This window comes from Telopea speciosissima, chromosome 4 (genome assembly GCF_018873765.1).
Source record: "Telopea speciosissima isolate NSW1024214 ecotype Mountain lineage chromosome 4, Tspe_v1, whole genome shotgun sequence".
Taxonomy (NCBI): Eukaryota; Viridiplantae; Streptophyta; class Magnoliopsida; order Proteales; family Proteaceae; genus Telopea; species Telopea speciosissima.
In genome coordinates this window covers 13,823,606-13,840,910 of record NC_057919.1, presented here as the reverse complement: position 1 = coordinate 13,840,910, position 17,305 = coordinate 13,823,606, and the positions used below count along the sequence as shown (strand labels likewise).

The 17,305-nt window shown below is 41.6% G+C and overlaps 1 protein-coding gene across 1 annotated transcript; it reads left to right on the top strand.

Annotated features, from left to right (window-relative positions):
• Window positions 1-9,085: 9,085 nt before the first annotated feature.
• LOC122659656 (protein RADIALIS-like 3) lies at window positions 9,086-10,097 on the top strand. Its single transcript, XM_043854755.1, has 2 exons — window positions 9,086-9,764; window positions 9,988-10,097. Exons 1-2 carry the CDS (start codon window positions 9,475-9,477, stop codon window positions 10,010-10,012), a joined length of 315 nt encoding a protein of 104 aa, XP_043710690.1. The 5' UTR covers window positions 9,086-9,474; the 3' UTR covers window positions 10,013-10,097.
• The last annotated feature ends 7,208 nt before the right edge of the window (window positions 10,098-17,305 follow it).

Here is a 17,305-nt window from a genome sequence, read left to right as displayed (position 1 = left end):
TGCCTAGTTGCAGAACAGACTTGACAAATTACCTTGGCACGATGGTCATTGGTGTACCGTCCACGTCCTCGATAGCGACCACGACCTCGGCCACGGTGAAGATATGGGCTGGTATTTGAACTTGGAGTGGTCTCCTTCAGACAACATTAACGAAGCGTGGCTGGAACCACCTCGGTTGTGCGACTAGTTAAAACAACCTCCCGATTAGTGAGAATGCCCAAGAAGTCATCCAAGCCAATAGGCTCTAATTGGGAAGTGATAGAGGAGACAAAGCCATCGTATTCAGGCCCAAGGCCATGGAGAAGACTAAGAACCATCTAGCTATCAGAGATGGGTTGAGCAGCCACGACAAGGTGCGCTGCAATGGTCTTCGCCTTTTGAACATATTTAGCGATAGAGAGAGTGCCCTTCTTCAAGGACCTGAGTTGAAACTCAAGCTGCATGATACGGGCCTGAGAGCGAGAGGAGAAGTGGCGCTCAAGAGCCACCCATACGGCATGAGAGGTATCTAAACCAACAACCAGAGAGAAGACAGACTCGGTGAGAGTTGAGAGTAAGCAACACAACGACATCCGGTCTTGTCACGCCATGTGATATACTCGGGGTTGGGTTGCAACGTGAGGTGTAGCAAAGAGGGTCAATGGCATTCGCGTTGCAACAACAGATTGGCGATGGGCACAGGAAGGAACCGTCGACATACTTGAGATAATCATGAAGCCTAAATAAGGGCAGAAACTGAGCACGCCATAATAGATAGTTGGTGTGATCCAACTTAATCTGCAGAATGTGAGAGATGTTGCCACCAAAACCGAAGGGAGTGGTAGCCAAGATCACAGCAGGCGTGGTTGTCAACGACGAAGAAGAAGAAGTAGCCATAGCAGAAGCGTGAAAGGAAGAAAAGAGAATAAAAAGTGGATTGAACTGCTAATGGTTAGCAAGCTGCTGATACCATGTAAAGTTTGATATAAGCTTGAATTCCTCAGTATCTATTTGGTATGTGAGGCTTGTATTTATATTGTATTTGTACAGAGGTTTACATTAAGAAGTAACTTGAGGATCACTCAAGATGAGATAAGGATAAGTGCTGTTACAGTTTAGAGTTTAATTAACGATGACTCTTGAGAGTTTGTATTGTGTAAGGACTCCTCTTGTGGCTTAGAGAAGTTATCGTGAAGAGTTACGCTTTCAATCTCAACTTCAATAACTCATTTACGCCCAAAAAAAAAAAAAAAAAAAACTTCAATAATTCCACCTTAAAACAAGGGTAAAGACTTCACCTGCCAAACACCGTTCAAATCCCCTATTAGGTGAATTTTATGGACACCCCTCTATGTATTCAAAATGTCACGAACTTACTAAACTTGGTCACAATATCCCACATTCCCTATTTTATGAATTTATTTCAACTTAGTCCACTCCATTAGGTCTGTGCAGTTAAATTGCTATTAATTTTTTTATAATGGCAAAAATACCCTTACCATAGGATGAATTTTTCTTAATACCCTTAAAGGTAAAACCCCAAATTACCCCCTCTCTCCATCGTCATCGTTGGTCTGAAGGCGGAAGAAGCAAGAACAGGGAAGGGGACTGATTTGCAACACCCAGTTCACGGCTTTCACAGTTTCTCCGCTACTCTAACCATCGACCAGGCAGCTGATTTATGAAAAGATTGATTAATCTTCCTCCTGCAATGTCGCCCTCTTCCACTTCCAACGACTATTTATGTTCACTTCTGTCTCCGACGATGCAAGATTTCATAACGCCGTTAATATCACCAGTGCCGACAATGCAGGATTTAACAACGCCGGCAAGTTCTCACGTTTGTTTGAATAATTGGTTTTGAGGTGACAGAGAAGCTCTATTTTTTTTTTGGAGTTACTTTTGTTTGTTCAGATAGAGAAGAAGCTTCTATGGAAACCAATTCCAACCTGTTCAGAATGCTTTGAGAAGGTCCAAAACTTCTGTTTTGACTTCAACCACTGAAGAAGAAGTTGGCAGGACTCCGGCATTTATAGTATTTGGGATTTTTATTTTATTTTTCCCCCACTTTTTTTTTCCAGATTTGATGAACTGGCCATACTGCATTTTGGGAGACTGAGCTTATGAAAAGATTTGGAATTTGGTGAAATCAGTTTTGGGATTTGGAATTCTCTGGTGGCAGTGATTTTGCTTGATATTTTTTTGATCTGGGTTTTGATCAAGAAGGGTTTTGTCAAATTGCTTTGGAATATTTGGCTGCCATGTTTGAAGTAGGGTAGGATTTTCTGTAAAGTCTTGGTTGATGTTCTTGTACATTGCTGATACAAAGTGTGGGAGAATCATTTCTGAATAAAGTTCTAATTTTGTGAGTTTTTTTTGGGGGTTCCGGATACATGGAAGGTTTTACTCGAAAACGGAAAATTTGGAGATATAGTGGTGAATGCGTGTTAGATTTGGATAGTTTTGTTAGGGGTTGCAGAGAAATTTGACGAAGATGGCATACCCTTCTTCAAATTCTCCTCCTTCCACTGCCACTCTTCCGTCAGATGCTTCTTCTACTGCAAGTCCACCACCATCGGAGTTGACCACTAATCCACTCCCATCTTCACCTCCTTCAACTGCAACATCTTCTAACCCGTCGGCTCGACCTCCTCAATCCTCTCCTTCTGTCCCTGCTACTCCAGCTTCGATGTCAAGCCCATCTCCTGAATCCTCTCCACCGCCACCATCTCCTACTATTACCCCTCCGCCAGCTATGGCAGCTTCGCCGCCGCCTCCGGTACATCGCCACCGCCATCATCGACTAGTTCTCCTCCTGCAGCACCGATGGCCTCGCCACCTCCACCTCAAGCCATTTCACCTTCACCGCCTCCGCCTGCTGTTGTCTCTCCACCTCCCCCGCCTTCGGCAGACCCACCTAACAATTCTCCTCCCCCACCCAGTCTTGCTCCTCCTCCTCTGAGTTCATCACCACCTCCACCCCCTGGACAACAAATAGCACCACCACCGCCTCCTGCCACTCCTCCAAGTAATTTGTCAGCTGGTGTAAGTCCACCAGTTATGGTGCCACCCTCATACAGTGGTAAATCTCCAACCGATTCTTTTTCTTCTGGTTCAATTGTTTAGTCCGATTCTCAGTATTGCCATATGATTTCCTTTTGAAATCGGGTAAGAAATTGGTGTCTTTTCAAATTCAAATTGTTCTATGGAATAGAATACAATAGTAGACTTCTGTCTCTCTGCAACTTCTTAGTTTTAATTTTGAGAGAATATTGCTCAGAAATCTACCGGCCACAAAACTAGCTACTTAAATTCACTGATATAGAGAGTAGTATGAGACTTGATGATGACCGACCCCAAATCGGAAATACTTTCCATTCTTGTTGAAGCAAAACAGAATAAGGAAGAAGAAGGAAGACGATGGAAGGAGAGGTTATTATTTTGACACGATGGAGACGACAAGAACGACGAACACGATGGAGAGGAGATGCAACGGAGAGGAATTGGCGAAGCTCTGGGGAGAAATACCCATCGCTACATCACCGGACTTGATTTTCGACAGAGCTGGAGCTGGAGCTGGCACAGCTGATGGTCACCCACGATGGTTGAGTTCTCCTACGGGAAGAACATGGAAGATATGATGGAATCTTAATAATTTTAGGGAAAATTACTAAGAGGGTAAAATCGATATTTTAACTTTGAATGGTAACCCTGCGTACCTGTAAGGGGAAAACTTGCTATTTTGATCAAGTTTGATAGATCCATAACATTTTGAATACTTAAAGGGGTGTCCGTGAAATTTGTCTAAATTCAAATTAACTATTAGAAGTACAAGTATAAAAAATCCCGACATGACAAGTCATACATTCCATTTTTTAACGTTATTTGCCATTTTTAAGACCTTGGGCTCATTGAACACAATGACCTTAAAGGATTACATTTCTCCATACATTACGCTAAGAGCGTGTTGATAATAATGAATCATATCATAGTCAAACCATATTGTTCAATAATACGCTTTTTTGTTATGATATATGAGTGTGAAATTGATGTTGGATAATATCTTGAAACTTTGATTGTAGAATAAATAAGCATTAGTCTAAGATTTTATAGTTGTTTTCAACATTAGCTGCAAATATTCAAAAATGTCACCTGTTGATGCCTCTTGTGCATGCTGCATGGCAGTGATCTTATGCCCACACCAAATATATTGGGGTAGACAGGGTTGCATATGTAAACCTCAGGGACGGCCATAGTTTTACTGGGCCTCCTCCTGACAGGGCCCAGACTGGTCCAACCACAAGCTCGGATCCACTAGTCAGCCCAGCTTCTCAATGTCAGGAAGCACTGCCACACTTGTAGCAAGAATTTTCCTTCTACAAGGCTCGCAGTCAAGAAAATAAAATAATTCACTTTCCCTTTGGGTTCATAAATACCCTCTTAGGTTTTAGTATTTTCTAAAATACCCTTTAAGATCCCATTTCCTTGGCGGCCACCCTTGTAGCAAGAACATTCCTGCTAGAAGACTGCTACAAGTGTAGCAACAAAATTTCATCCCCTATTCTCACGATCATTGTTTGAAGAATTGGTTTCAGATCTGATTCGTATAGATATCAGTGTCTTTCAACTAATATCGATTTCTGACCAATCCTATATCGGCGGATCTGTACAAACAGGGATAAAAATGTAAAAATTCATACTTTTTCAAAAGAAACAAGATCGATAAGGACCAATCCAATACTGATTACTAAAACCTTGCTCACGATTCACAACCAATGAACATGGGAAAATGACTAACATGTATCAATAATCTGTTGAGTAAAAAAGCGGCACAAGGCCTAGTGAGCATGGTTTGAGGTATCATTGGATCACCCAATACGGTTGATATTAGACGGTTTTGAAAGTGATCGATACCGTATCAATGGAATGGTACAAACAAGGGGTAAAATAATTTATTTTTTTTAAAAACCAATGGTAAACTAGTCCAATATTGCCGATCCATACCGATACCTATCAATATTGTATCGGTTTTGAAGATGACCGATACCGTGCACTAAAACCATGCTAGTGAGTAGTGACCTTATCGATCGAATGTGATCAGAGTCGGATATTCCCTGGCCAACTATGGATACCTCTAAACGGATTCAAATGCAGATCAGATTCAGATTTTTGACCATCCGTTTATATCTCTACTGTAACCCAGACCTTCCTCCCCCTAGCGCATACAATTCACTCTCAATCCATATATCTTAGATTATGATTCTCTTTTCATCATGTTCTAGAACATGTTGAATCTTCAAAAACCCTCAAAATCTTTATTTACTTAATTTTTTATTATTAAGTATTCGGATTTATTTTTTTTTTTTGAAGGATTTTTATCTAAGTATTCGGATATTTTTTCGAATATCTCTAAACGAATACGGATGTTCCTAAATAGATACAGGTGTCGATTCGGATTCAAATTTTGATTATCCATTTATATCCCTAAGATGGCTCATGCAACGTAAAGTCTCCGTACAGCCATATCGTGGGCCTCCTGGCTTCCCATCTGGGGGAAGGATTAGAAGCCAAGCTTCACCAGCTTCACTTGCAGCTCAAATTCAAAAAGACAACAAAAGCATTGTCTTTGCTTTGTACTTTTGGAGGTAAGTGGCATGCGACATTGGGGAATCCGACCCACCGTATCATATCATCGATCAGGTCCCTCTGAATCTTTCAATTGTGTTGTCCTTTCCTCCAAAACTTGAGCGTTTTAGGGCTGGCTATGAGAGCTCAATAGAATCCATCACAAACAACATATCAAAGATATTCATGATTCATCTTTAGCAGACATAATTAAGGAAACTTGCAGCCTCTTATGCAGTAATTAAATATTTTTCTGCTCGTTACATCGAAATGTGACGTTAATCCTTAGCTCAAGCAATCTGGAGTCTATCCATTGCCCTCCTTTTCTGCTGCTATGCCAATAACTGGTTCGTCTTATACGATTTAGATATGAGCCACAGATACGTTATCAGTTCAGCCAAAAAAGGCATTTAAAAGCATATATATCCGTCAGCTCTGATCTATGGCGGTGTTGCATGATTCTTTTCAAATGGTATACTTTGTATGACCCTGATAACGTATCTGCTTATCCAATGACTTAACAAATCTTTTTGAGGATCCTTTTCCCTTCCTTTCTTCCAGTAGATCCCACCTGTTAGAATTTCTTCCTTTTCAATATGCCCCTTCTGTTCAAGGATTCTCTACAGATATGGACCAGGTTGAGGTGGACTTTCCAACCTCCTATAAAGTCGGGGATTCGTGGTTCTGTAAACAATTTAAGGGTTTAATTCTGTAAAACACGTTATGAATATCTGATCTTCTATCACACTTAAGAAAAAGAATGCAGGCACGTTCACTTTTAAAGATCATCACGAGTGTGGTGTATAACACAAATTCAACTTGTATGGAAGGACCACTAAGAGATGATGATAAGAGCCTCCAAAGCTCTTGAGAGAGAAAGGAGAGGAATCCCTTAGCATTGCTTTCTAGTAGAAATAGACATTGAGGTGATAAAGATTCTTCATATTGACAGGGCCGGACGGTGTATCCCAAGGCCCACTTTTATATCATAGATTCCTAGCACTGTTGCAGGAGTCATTTTCATCAAATGATCAACCCCTTCATCACCCCATCACAAACCCTAGAAAAAGTAGGTGAAAAAAGATAAGAGCCTGAGAGCAAAATCTCAAACCGAAGAGCCAAATCAATCTGTTCGATGGACCCCAAGATCACCAACTTACCCTCTAATGTTCTCAAACCTGCCTATGGTTAGCTCCCAATATTAAACAGTAACATGTTCCGAACTCCAATGGGGAAGCTTCAGCTGACCCATATAATTCCAACTAATTGAACTAGGTGAAGGAATTTAAGATATTTGAAATATGGGTAGTTAAGGGGAAAACCCCACTTCAACAAATTAAGGTGAAGGTTTTCTTTTTTTTTTCTCTCCAATTGAAGGTAGTTGCTGATAAACCTGAAAACCTACTTGTGCAGCACCTGTCGAAGCAACTTGTGGCATAAAGCCATAATGGGAATGCAGAATTCAGATAATCTGTCAAGTGGAACTCTGATTTTTCTTTATGGTTTCCCCTTCTTATCTCAATAGATATTTAGTCAAGCATAGGAACCACAGTCCATTCTTGATTGAGACAAGTTAACTAAGAAATTATGAGATACTAACTTTTTGTTTTCTTCATTTTCAGAATTTCTTCTGACAATATTTCTAGGATGCCGGTAAGAAATTGTATTATAGTGGCCGGTCCCCAGAACCCCAACAAAGTAAAACGAGAACAAAACTTTAGCTAAGCATGCAGCGATAAACTATCATTGATTAATGGGAAAGCAGACAGTTGCTGCACAAGAAGAAAACATACTAAGATGGGCTTCGCTAATTTTATTAATTAAGCTAAAAACTGATCCAATCTGAAAGAAGACAATTACACAAACAGCGTTTATAGTAGAAGGCTCTCAACTCTATAGTGTCCTCCTTTTAATACTCTGAGGATCTGCCACACAGGCATCCTGTGAAGGTCTCTGATAGTTAACAGAAAAAGTTGATGACCGTAGAAGAACAACCCACGTGGACCAAAAGGATATTGTTTCAGTTTTGGCTGATAAAAAAGATTGCAATGCATTGGGCAGATTGGATATCCCATCACAACCAAGAAGCCCCCCTGAGTTGAAAGCTGTACATTTCAACCTTTGTGCAACGACGCCAGCAAAACAATTACATGGGCCCAACGGGTTCAACCCGTGAGCACACAGAAATTAGGTAAAGTTCCAAATAACTTTTCTTTTTGTTCCTCTTGGGGAAAGGAGAGGCTAACTACGGCTCTAAACGGTTGGGAATATAATTCTTAAACGAGTTAAAAACACAGAAACAATATAAACCCATCACCTTTCTAAGTGGCTTTATTAGGCACAGAAACTTAAATTATCTGCTGCTACCATTGCCTCGTGTCTTCCCATGCCTACTATGTGGTTCTAAAGGTTTCTTGATGTCAAGAAATGTAAGTTGGAAACTGTCTTTTCCTTTTATGACCTTCTCCAAGCAGTTAAGCACAAGAAATGCATCTTGATACTGTTTTACCGCTTAAAACCTAATGTCATTTGATTCCTATTCTTCAATACACATCATTAGCTTTAAAATAGCTGCTAAAATTCATTATAGGAACTTTCAGATACGATCCCCCAGATAGCAAGTTGAAATGAAACACTTTCCAAGCTATGGTGGGGATAATGGCAAAGTCGTAGTACTGAGAATTTAAAGCATCATCAGGTGATACAGGAGCTGGCTTTAATACTATCATTTCCGATACCCCACATGTATGAACTGTGACAGGATCCTACTCGTAAAAGATAAACCTGACCTGTTGAACTATTTCTGCGAGCTAAAAAACATAAACCATCATTGTACGGACACAACCGGCCAGCTATAAACCTTTGGAATGTTGTTCAGATTAAAGCAAAGAAGCTAAAACTGCTCTGACGAATAAGATCGTCCGTAATTTGGAAAAGGTCTGAAGAGATGTCCTGTGTCTTTTTCAGCCACACAGCACAACAGCACTCTTAACGAGAGGAAATGGGTTTGTGGTACACTCGTGAACGTTGGCTACTATCGTCGGATTAAATGGCTGTCTAGCATTCTTACTTATAAGATACAAACGAAGGGGGAAAACAGAAACAAGGATCAATAACTAGCCTAGCTGGACTTCCTAACTCTTTGATCCTTCCTTTTTTTTACTTGTTCGTATTCTCATCCTAAAAAGGCTCGGAACCCGTTTAACGGCTTAGCCGTGTGATTCCCATTCCTAAACAAAGTGGCTTCGTTGCTAAGTTGACATGCTTAACAGCGAAAGCAACGGATCTCTTTATATGGGTTCTATCATCTGGCTTATCTTCCACTTTTAATGCCTTTTCTGGTATGAATCCCACTATTCCAGAGGCTAGTGTCAAGAAAATCGTACTTAATAGTGGCTGATCTTGGTGTGAAGGATGGAAAAAAGAAGAGGAAAAACCTGTCGTTAGATACTGATTCTTTGATCCTGTTGCTATTCCTTGTCCTACCCATTATCTAGATTGTGGTTCCTGGGGAGATTAGTCATTAAATATTCCACACCTTGGCAAATTTTATTCGCCAACTGTCACCACATCAACACCTGCCTCTCCTCTAGTTTATAAAGAGCACGCATGGCCATCACTTTGCTCATCGTCCCTTCACTAGTGCCTTCCTCTCCCTAGCTACTTCCTCGTGTTCTGAGGGGTTACACTACTCTTCCTTCTCTGCCTTGCTCATCTATTTCTTTACCCCAATCAACCCACTTCAATTGAAGTTAGAACGCACAAAAGAAAAAACAGAACCACTTCAACTGTGGTTGTTGTAGAGTAAGCAAGTGTTCACTTGCTTTGCCTCTCTATATTCAACCCTACAACCAAATCTGAACAGAGCAAATGGCTTCCAGCTCCCTTTCCTATCGTAGCTCTGGCTCGTCTTGGACTCCCAAGCAAAACAAGTTGTTTGAGAAGGCATTGGCCGTCTATGACAAGGAAACCCCTGACCGCTGGCACAATATTGCCAGGTCCGTAGGTGGAAAAACGGTGGAGGAAGTGAAGAGACATTATGAGATTCTCGTAGAGGACCTCAAGCATATCGAGTCTGGCCAAATTCCCTTTCCCAATTACAGGACAAGTGGAGGGAACAGCAGCAAAGGCAACAATAACATTGCTGACGAAGAGGAGAGGTAGTATACTAGCACCTTTTTAAGTTTCTTTACTAAATGGTAATCAATTTTATGTTGGACACAATCCATACCCAATTCAGCTTCTTAATCATGTCCATGCCTCAAAACCCAAGTCCACAGGAGATCTAATCCGTAACTCCTGGATTAATGTAGCATTGTTATGCACGCAGAGATTTAGGGTTTCTTGTTAGCTAAGGCTGATTTATGCATGTTTGTTGTGCAGGCTGAAGTATTTAAAGCTCCATTGAACCTGAATCCATTGCAATAAGGAATTAAGGGTCCATTACTCTGCTACTTTTAAGCAGACGTAGTAACAGAGGATATCTTCCTTGTACTCCGTCCTTCTTCTTCTTCCTCCTTTCCAAGTGTAATCAATGTCTTCTCGAATGTAAGGAGAAATAATCTTCTCAGACTCCGCTTCCTAATTTTCTATTCTGTAAACGGTGTAATGGATTCTCGAACATAAAGATGCATTATCATTTGCGTAACAAATCGAGCAATTTCTAAATGTTTACGGAAATGAAGTTTGAAATCTAAGAAATGCAGATCGCATAAATCTAATAGTAAACTTATTTTGTGGCTAGAGAAGTAAAAGAAACCGATTAAGTCAATTTAGGGTTTGAAGATCTCTAACCTCGATTGATAATAGCTTAGTCCCCAACCATCCAAGGAAGGAAATCTGAAATCCTCAACTTCGTTAATGATCAAAGGCGAACCATAAACTATCCAAGGAAGGACTGAAATCATCGAAGATCTCTTTCGTAGTTGCGGCAGAGAGCGAGAGAGATTTTAGAGGAGGGAAAAGAATCGGAGAACTATAAATAAAGACGGAATTTGTTAAGAAGAGGCGGGAAATTTTCTTTTTGAAAGAAAAGGAGGAAGATGCGCATGTTTTTTTTCTCCATGTATCATGTATGTCAGAATGTACCTATTCTTTTTTTTCTTTTTTTTCTTTTTTTTTTGAGACAGGAGGGGTATCCAACTTTAGGCCGACTAAATGCACCTATTCTTTATATCAAATTACGGAAGAGGACAAACTCAGGGATCCAGATCCTCTTTAATGATGCATCTAACGGCTGGGCTGGCTGGCACATATGCCAGCACGGGCCCAGCCAGCCAGCCAGCCAGTCGTTGGATTTTCATTGGGCGATGACCTCATTGGAGAGGACCCTGATCCCTCACTTAGTCGACTTAACAAACGTAAGGATGGTTTATTAACTGCCATACGCCTAAGCTCCTCTCCTGTGAGCCTAGCACCCGAATCTGGATCTTCTCCAATGAGATCCGTGTCCAGCCACCGTCCAATGAGCATCCGATGGGTGGGTTGTGCTGCACACATCTTGATAGTTGATTGGGCGTGCAACAAGATGTGTGTGGCACGGCCCAGCCATTGGATGCCTCACTGAGCTCTCCAATTCATTAGAGAGGATCCAAATACCCAAGTGCCCAAGGCCCCAGTGAGGCATCCAACGGCACTAGGTTGTTGAGTGCACCAAGATACACACCTGACCCATGCGGGCAGACATCTTTGTGCACCAGCACCAGGTGATGCTTCACCCAACACTCACTCGGCGCTGGTCTTTTAAGAGAGGACCAAAATCTTTACGTTTTCATAGCATAAAAAAACACAGGGCATAGATTGTCATCTATTTTAGAGTTTTTAGTTACGTTCATCTTGGGTCTGGCGAAGTTTAATGGAGGGCAAGAGGGTCTTATGCGTAGGCCTAATCTGGAAGATTGAGGTTGGCGACTCGATTAACATATGGGAGGACAAATGGGTTCCCACACTTGACGGTCTTCAGATCCAGCACCCTAAGCCACCTAATTGCCCGTTCTTATTAGTCTCCGATCTCATTGATCAGGAAAACAGACTGTGGAAACGGGATCTAATCCAGTCTTTCTTTTACCCTTCTAACGCTGTGGAGATCCTTAAGATTCAGTTGAGTTTATTTCCCCAACAGGATAGATTGTTCTGGGGGGCTTCAAAGAACGGTGTGTTCTCGGTCCGTTCAGCCTACCATCTCCTCTCCAACCTTCAGGCCGCCAAGGAGAGGCAATGACCAGCGTCTTCCCATCGCCCTAAATGGTCTCTAGTTCCAACGACGGTTTGGAGCAGAATCTGGGGCTGCAGAACTCTACCGAAGATTAAAAACTTCTTATGGCGCGCATGTGGCCATGGGCTCGCATCTGATGAGGCACTCCATCGCAGACAAATTCCCATCAACCCTTCTTGTAGCCGGTGCGGAGCCCCTTCAGAATCTATTGATCATATTCTCATCGAGTGCCCGTTCGCACGCATTGTGTGATTTGGAAGCCCGTTGTCATACATTGTTCCCCAACATCATAGTCCCAAACTTCACCTATGGATCAAAGGTTGGGACGCTTTTATGACCGGTGACAAGGCTAAGGCTCAGGAGATCGTAGGACTGACCTCTTTCATAGCGTGGTTCATCTGGCTAGCCCGTAATGACAACATCTTCAAGCGCAAGGCCTAGAATCCAGTGCAGGTTGCCTCAGCCGCTTGTCAAGCCCACTCCGAGTTTGTTTTGGCCCAAGTGCAACAAGCCCATCAAGTTTCTGATCAATGCCCATCACCTACAGCCAATATGCATTGGGCTCCTCCTTCCCTTGGTGTTTTCAAAATAAACTGCGACGCTTCGCTGGGCCTGGAGTCCACTCAGGGAGGATTGGGCTTCATCATACGCAATCACCAAGGGCGTTGCATATTGGCAGGATCTTGCCCGGCCCAATTTTAGTCCATCCTCATGGGAGAAGCCCTTGCCCTGCGCACTGCCCTGTTCCATGCGTTGGCCGAATGTCTAGATAAGGTGATCGTTGAAACAGATAACTTGACCCTGGCCAACTTGGCCTCTACCCCTGGGCTGGTATGCCCCACCATGGTGGACCCTATCATCTAAGATATCCATCACTTGGTCTCTTACTTTGAGGACTGTAGCATCCTCCACATATGTCGAGAGATTAACAGCATCGCTGACTCTCTAGCCCGGAAGGCCTTGTCTTGTACGTGCGAGACAATCTGGCCAAATTCCTCACCTTAGCTCTTGCACCTTTGCGATCAAGATGCCTCGGATGTAACACGTTATTCCTCTGAATAGATCTTCCTCTTACCAAAAAAAAAAAGTTACGTTCATCCAAAGTAGGGGAGCATTAGATAATGGCCCACTGTTCAGATCCATCCGTGGATCATGACCCAGAATCTAATGGCCCATTTTAATTTGATTAGCATACAAATCAAATTGACAGTCCAAATTTGAGTGAAGGATCTTGACCCCGAAACCCATTTTAATTAGAGGGGCCTGGACGAAAATACAAATTAAGACTAATAAAGGTTTGAAGGCTTAGCCAGTAGTGGAGTGTTGAATATGGTTAGGTGTAGTTCGCTCACCAATCTCGTATAGCTATGATATACAAGGTGCACGTTCTACGTAGATCCACTTTACCATTTTACGACCAGCTGTCCACCAACCTCAAAACCCGAGAAGGAGTCTTACCGGAGGTTCACATGCATCATATTAGAAATCTAGTAGATTGGGCCTTGCTACATTATATCAGAGTTCATGATTTTTATTTTTTTTGTAAATAAAAAAAAGAGAGAAAGTTCTCTGTCCGGGAGTGTTATACCCGCACCCAAACTACACCTTAATTCTTTGGACCATGTTGAACTTTCATTGGTAGATGTTGCGGCGTTGTCAACGGTCAACACCTGTGACTTTGGGTCGTGACAGTCAAGGAGATAACTGGAATAAAATAATAAAATTTTGATGTGATGGGTGATGTGACCTCGTGAAGGTGAGCATTTAATCCGTGTACGTGCTTCCTTCGTAACCCTCAAAAGGTGGGCCAAAGCCCGAAATCTATTGCCTTGGGTTTACCTTATTTCTGGTAGACTGGACCATGAACTGGACCCGGTGGTGAGTCCACACCTGCCATATGATTTATTGTGGATAAGGTGTCGTGGACCCCATCATCTCCTTTTGTATTTTAGTGTGGGGTCATAAAATATCTTAGGGACCCACTAGAGATAAATAAGGATTTTGGATTTGAGTGGATTAATCCAACTATCCACTTATAAGCCATAAATATCCTAGGGACCCACTAAAGACAACTATGAGTTTTGGAGTGTTGTGGATTGGTCTTATCTATCCACTCACTTACCCATGTGTTGGTCTTATCCATCCACTAAGCACCCACTAACAACCCTCTAAGTCTTCTAACCAAGTTAAATCGTGGAGGTGAAAAGAGAAAGGAAAAGAGAGGAGAAGAAGAAGGAAAGAGGAGGAAGGAAGTGAAGATCCTAGGGCTTGTGCAACCACTCTACCTAGGAGTTATTGCTAGGACAAGGTAGGTCATTGAATTTTTCTCTCTCTCTTCTTTAAATTCTTTTTGGGTTTAGAGATGAAACCATTTGGGTTGGGGGTTTTGAACCTAGGGTTCCATTTGGAACCCAAGGATACTTTTGGAGTAGTATTTCCCTACTTGGAGGCTTGAAGCTAGCCTTGAGTCTATCCTCTTCCTTTTTTTTGGATTTTAATTCTTGAATTTAGGGTTCTTGGTGGAGAAACCCTAGATTTGGGGTTTTGACAGAATTACCCTTCGAACCCGACAACCCTATGATAAGGGTAGGGTATTATGACCCTAGGTGGCTTGTAGACCTTTTCCCCTAGTCCGTGTGAGCTGAAACCCAAGAGAAATCGGGTTCGATAGCTTGCTTGTGATGAAATTCGGATTCTGCAGGAGCTGGACTCTATGGTGGACTCAGACTAGAAACCACAAACAGAGTCCACCCTTTCTCTGCCTGCAGTTGGACCCTGTGGTGGACTTAGACTAGAAACCACAACCAGAATCCACCCCTTCTCTGCAGGAGCTGGACCCTATGGTGGACTCAGACCAGAAACCACAACCAGAGTCCACCCCTTCTCTGCAGGAGCTGGACCTTGTGGTGGACTCAGGCTAGGATCCACCCAAGAGTCCATTCTTGGGTTTTAGAGTATTTTGCCCAGGGTGGACCCAGGCGTTGTGCCTCCACTCAAGAGTCCACCTAAACTCTAATGTGTTATCCTTAAGCTTAGACTTCGGGACCCCTCTTACCTCACCTAATTCGCTTTGTTACGCTTCTCTAGGCAATATTACTTGTACGGTGGGACTACGTTAAGTTGAACGACAAACAAACCTTAGTAACGGATCGTAAACGAATAGGTGAGTGGGGTTGGGATTTGACTTAATTTGGGAGTGTTTTGCATTATATTATGCTAGTATGTCATTTCTCATGCATACTCATTCTTGCATTTTTATAACTATATTTGTGGAAATTACGAATGTATGCGTTATGGATGTGGCTTGTTAATGTCTTCATCATGCTTATAATTGGTCTGTTATGCGCTGTGTCGTGCTGGTACCCGGTACAAGATGGTATGGGACGTCATGTGTTGGAATACCTCTTAATACGATAGTATCATATTGCATCATACTGTTAGTACTATTATATGGTCTGTCATGCGCTGTGTTATGCTGGTACCCGGTATAAGATGGTATGGGACGTCATGTGCCGGAATACCTCTCGACACGATAGTTCATATAGAATGGTTAGGATTTTCAATCCCCTTGCTACGACCCTTACCAACAGGGGTTTAGGTGTTAGGTAACTAAGGCTACCTGTGGTGCCTGAGGAGTGATACGATGCCAGGTCAGGTGAGATCATTGCTTATCGGGGTTTGCCTCTGGGTGGCGAGTGGCTTCTACCGGCGCGAGCTCCCTTATAATAATTGAGGTTGCATCGACGGTGATAAGATAAGTGATCCGCGATGTTACCCGAGTTGTTGCAGTAGCAAGTACCTAGTGACTTAGATATGCTTGTTAGGTGGCTAATTGGATAGTAATTCATGCATCATGGACTATATGTTATTGCTTGCATGCTCCCTGATGAGCACATTTATGTGTGAAATCTTAGGGCATAAAACATACATTTTACCATATTTGACAGAGTTACTCGATGCTTTCTTGTGCTTTTCAGGTTTTAGGTGAATTCTTGTGAAAATGGAGGAGATGATGCTAAGGAAATGTTTTTAAGGTGTTTAAAAGTGTTAATGGCTTGGATGCGTAGCCCATCGAGTCAGCTTCGCAACGGTTTAAACGGCACATGATTCCGAGTTGAAACGAAGTAGTTACGGCCGTTTCCGTAACGAAACACGAAAATGGTCTATAGGGGTTTATTTGTAATTATTGACAGTCGGTTGGGGACAAAGTGAAGCGAAAGTTCAGATTACAGGGGCCTTAACAGAATTATCAGAAGTTACTTTACTGTACCCGAAAGATTCCATTTGGAAGGCTCTGGACAGTCCAACTTCAACTTGAGATATCTTGGGCTCCCCAACTCCGAATTGGATGAAATTTGGGTCTATTTTGTGTGATTTTTTGCAAGGAACACAATGGTGAGACCTATATAAGCACCCCATGCTCCACGTTTTTTGAAGGACAGAATGGGTATTTTATTTATTCTTGAAGGAATCCTAGTCATCACCCTTGCTCTCTCTCTCCTTCAACTTCTCAAGGGCACTTCTGGAACTCTACTTGGGATAGATTTATTTTGAAAGATATTTTCTCATCTATGGAAGGTTGAAAAATCAAAGATGCTTTGATTTTATTCTTGGAGAAGATATCTACAAGAAAAGGAAGCATGAGTTAGAATTAGAAATTTACTTTTCTAAAAATAGAAGGCTATGTAAATAATCTTCTTCTTCTTCTTTCTATTTTTTCTTTTTTCTTGGATTCAAGACATTGTAAAAGAGGAAGGAGAAGAGAATATTCTCTTTTCTTAGGGAATATTTCTCCTACACTTCCCCCTTCTCTCTTCTCCTCTCTTCCCCTATAAATACCCCTTGCCCTTTGGGTTGTAAGAAGTTAGTTTTTTAGTTAGTTTCTAGTTCAATTTTAATTCAATTTTTAGTGTAATTTTTAGCTCATTCACTTAGTGAAATTTCTTCTCTTCTTCTCCTTCTAATTTGTGATTTTTGGTTTTTCTAAGTTCTAGTTTGCTTTTATAATTTTTAGTTAATGCTTATAATAGGTTTAGTTTATGCTTTAATTTCAATTTAAGTCTTCAATTGGGTTGTAATTTCTTAATTCTAGTTTAGGTTTTAAGCCTTCTAGTTTAAGTTCTTAAGTTGATGACAAGACTTGAAGATTTAGAAGAGGAGGCTATGGTAAGTTTATGCAAGTATTCAAGCTTTTCATTTACATTCATGCAAGCACATCCAGGTTTTACTATCTAAACTCTCAATCTCATTCTCCATCTCCTCTATCTCTCTCTATCTTCTTCTTCTTCCCCCTCTATTTCTTTTATTTTAATTTTATATGGTTGTGGTTTATGGATGCATTTTTATTCCCTTATTTCTTTTTATGTGGTTAGTATGTGTGGCTGTATTTTTATTCCTTTCAATTCGCTTTAGTTTGATAGGTTAGATGCTCATGTGTTAGGACACCGATTTAATCCCTTAATTTTGTTAGATGCTTATGAGTTAGGA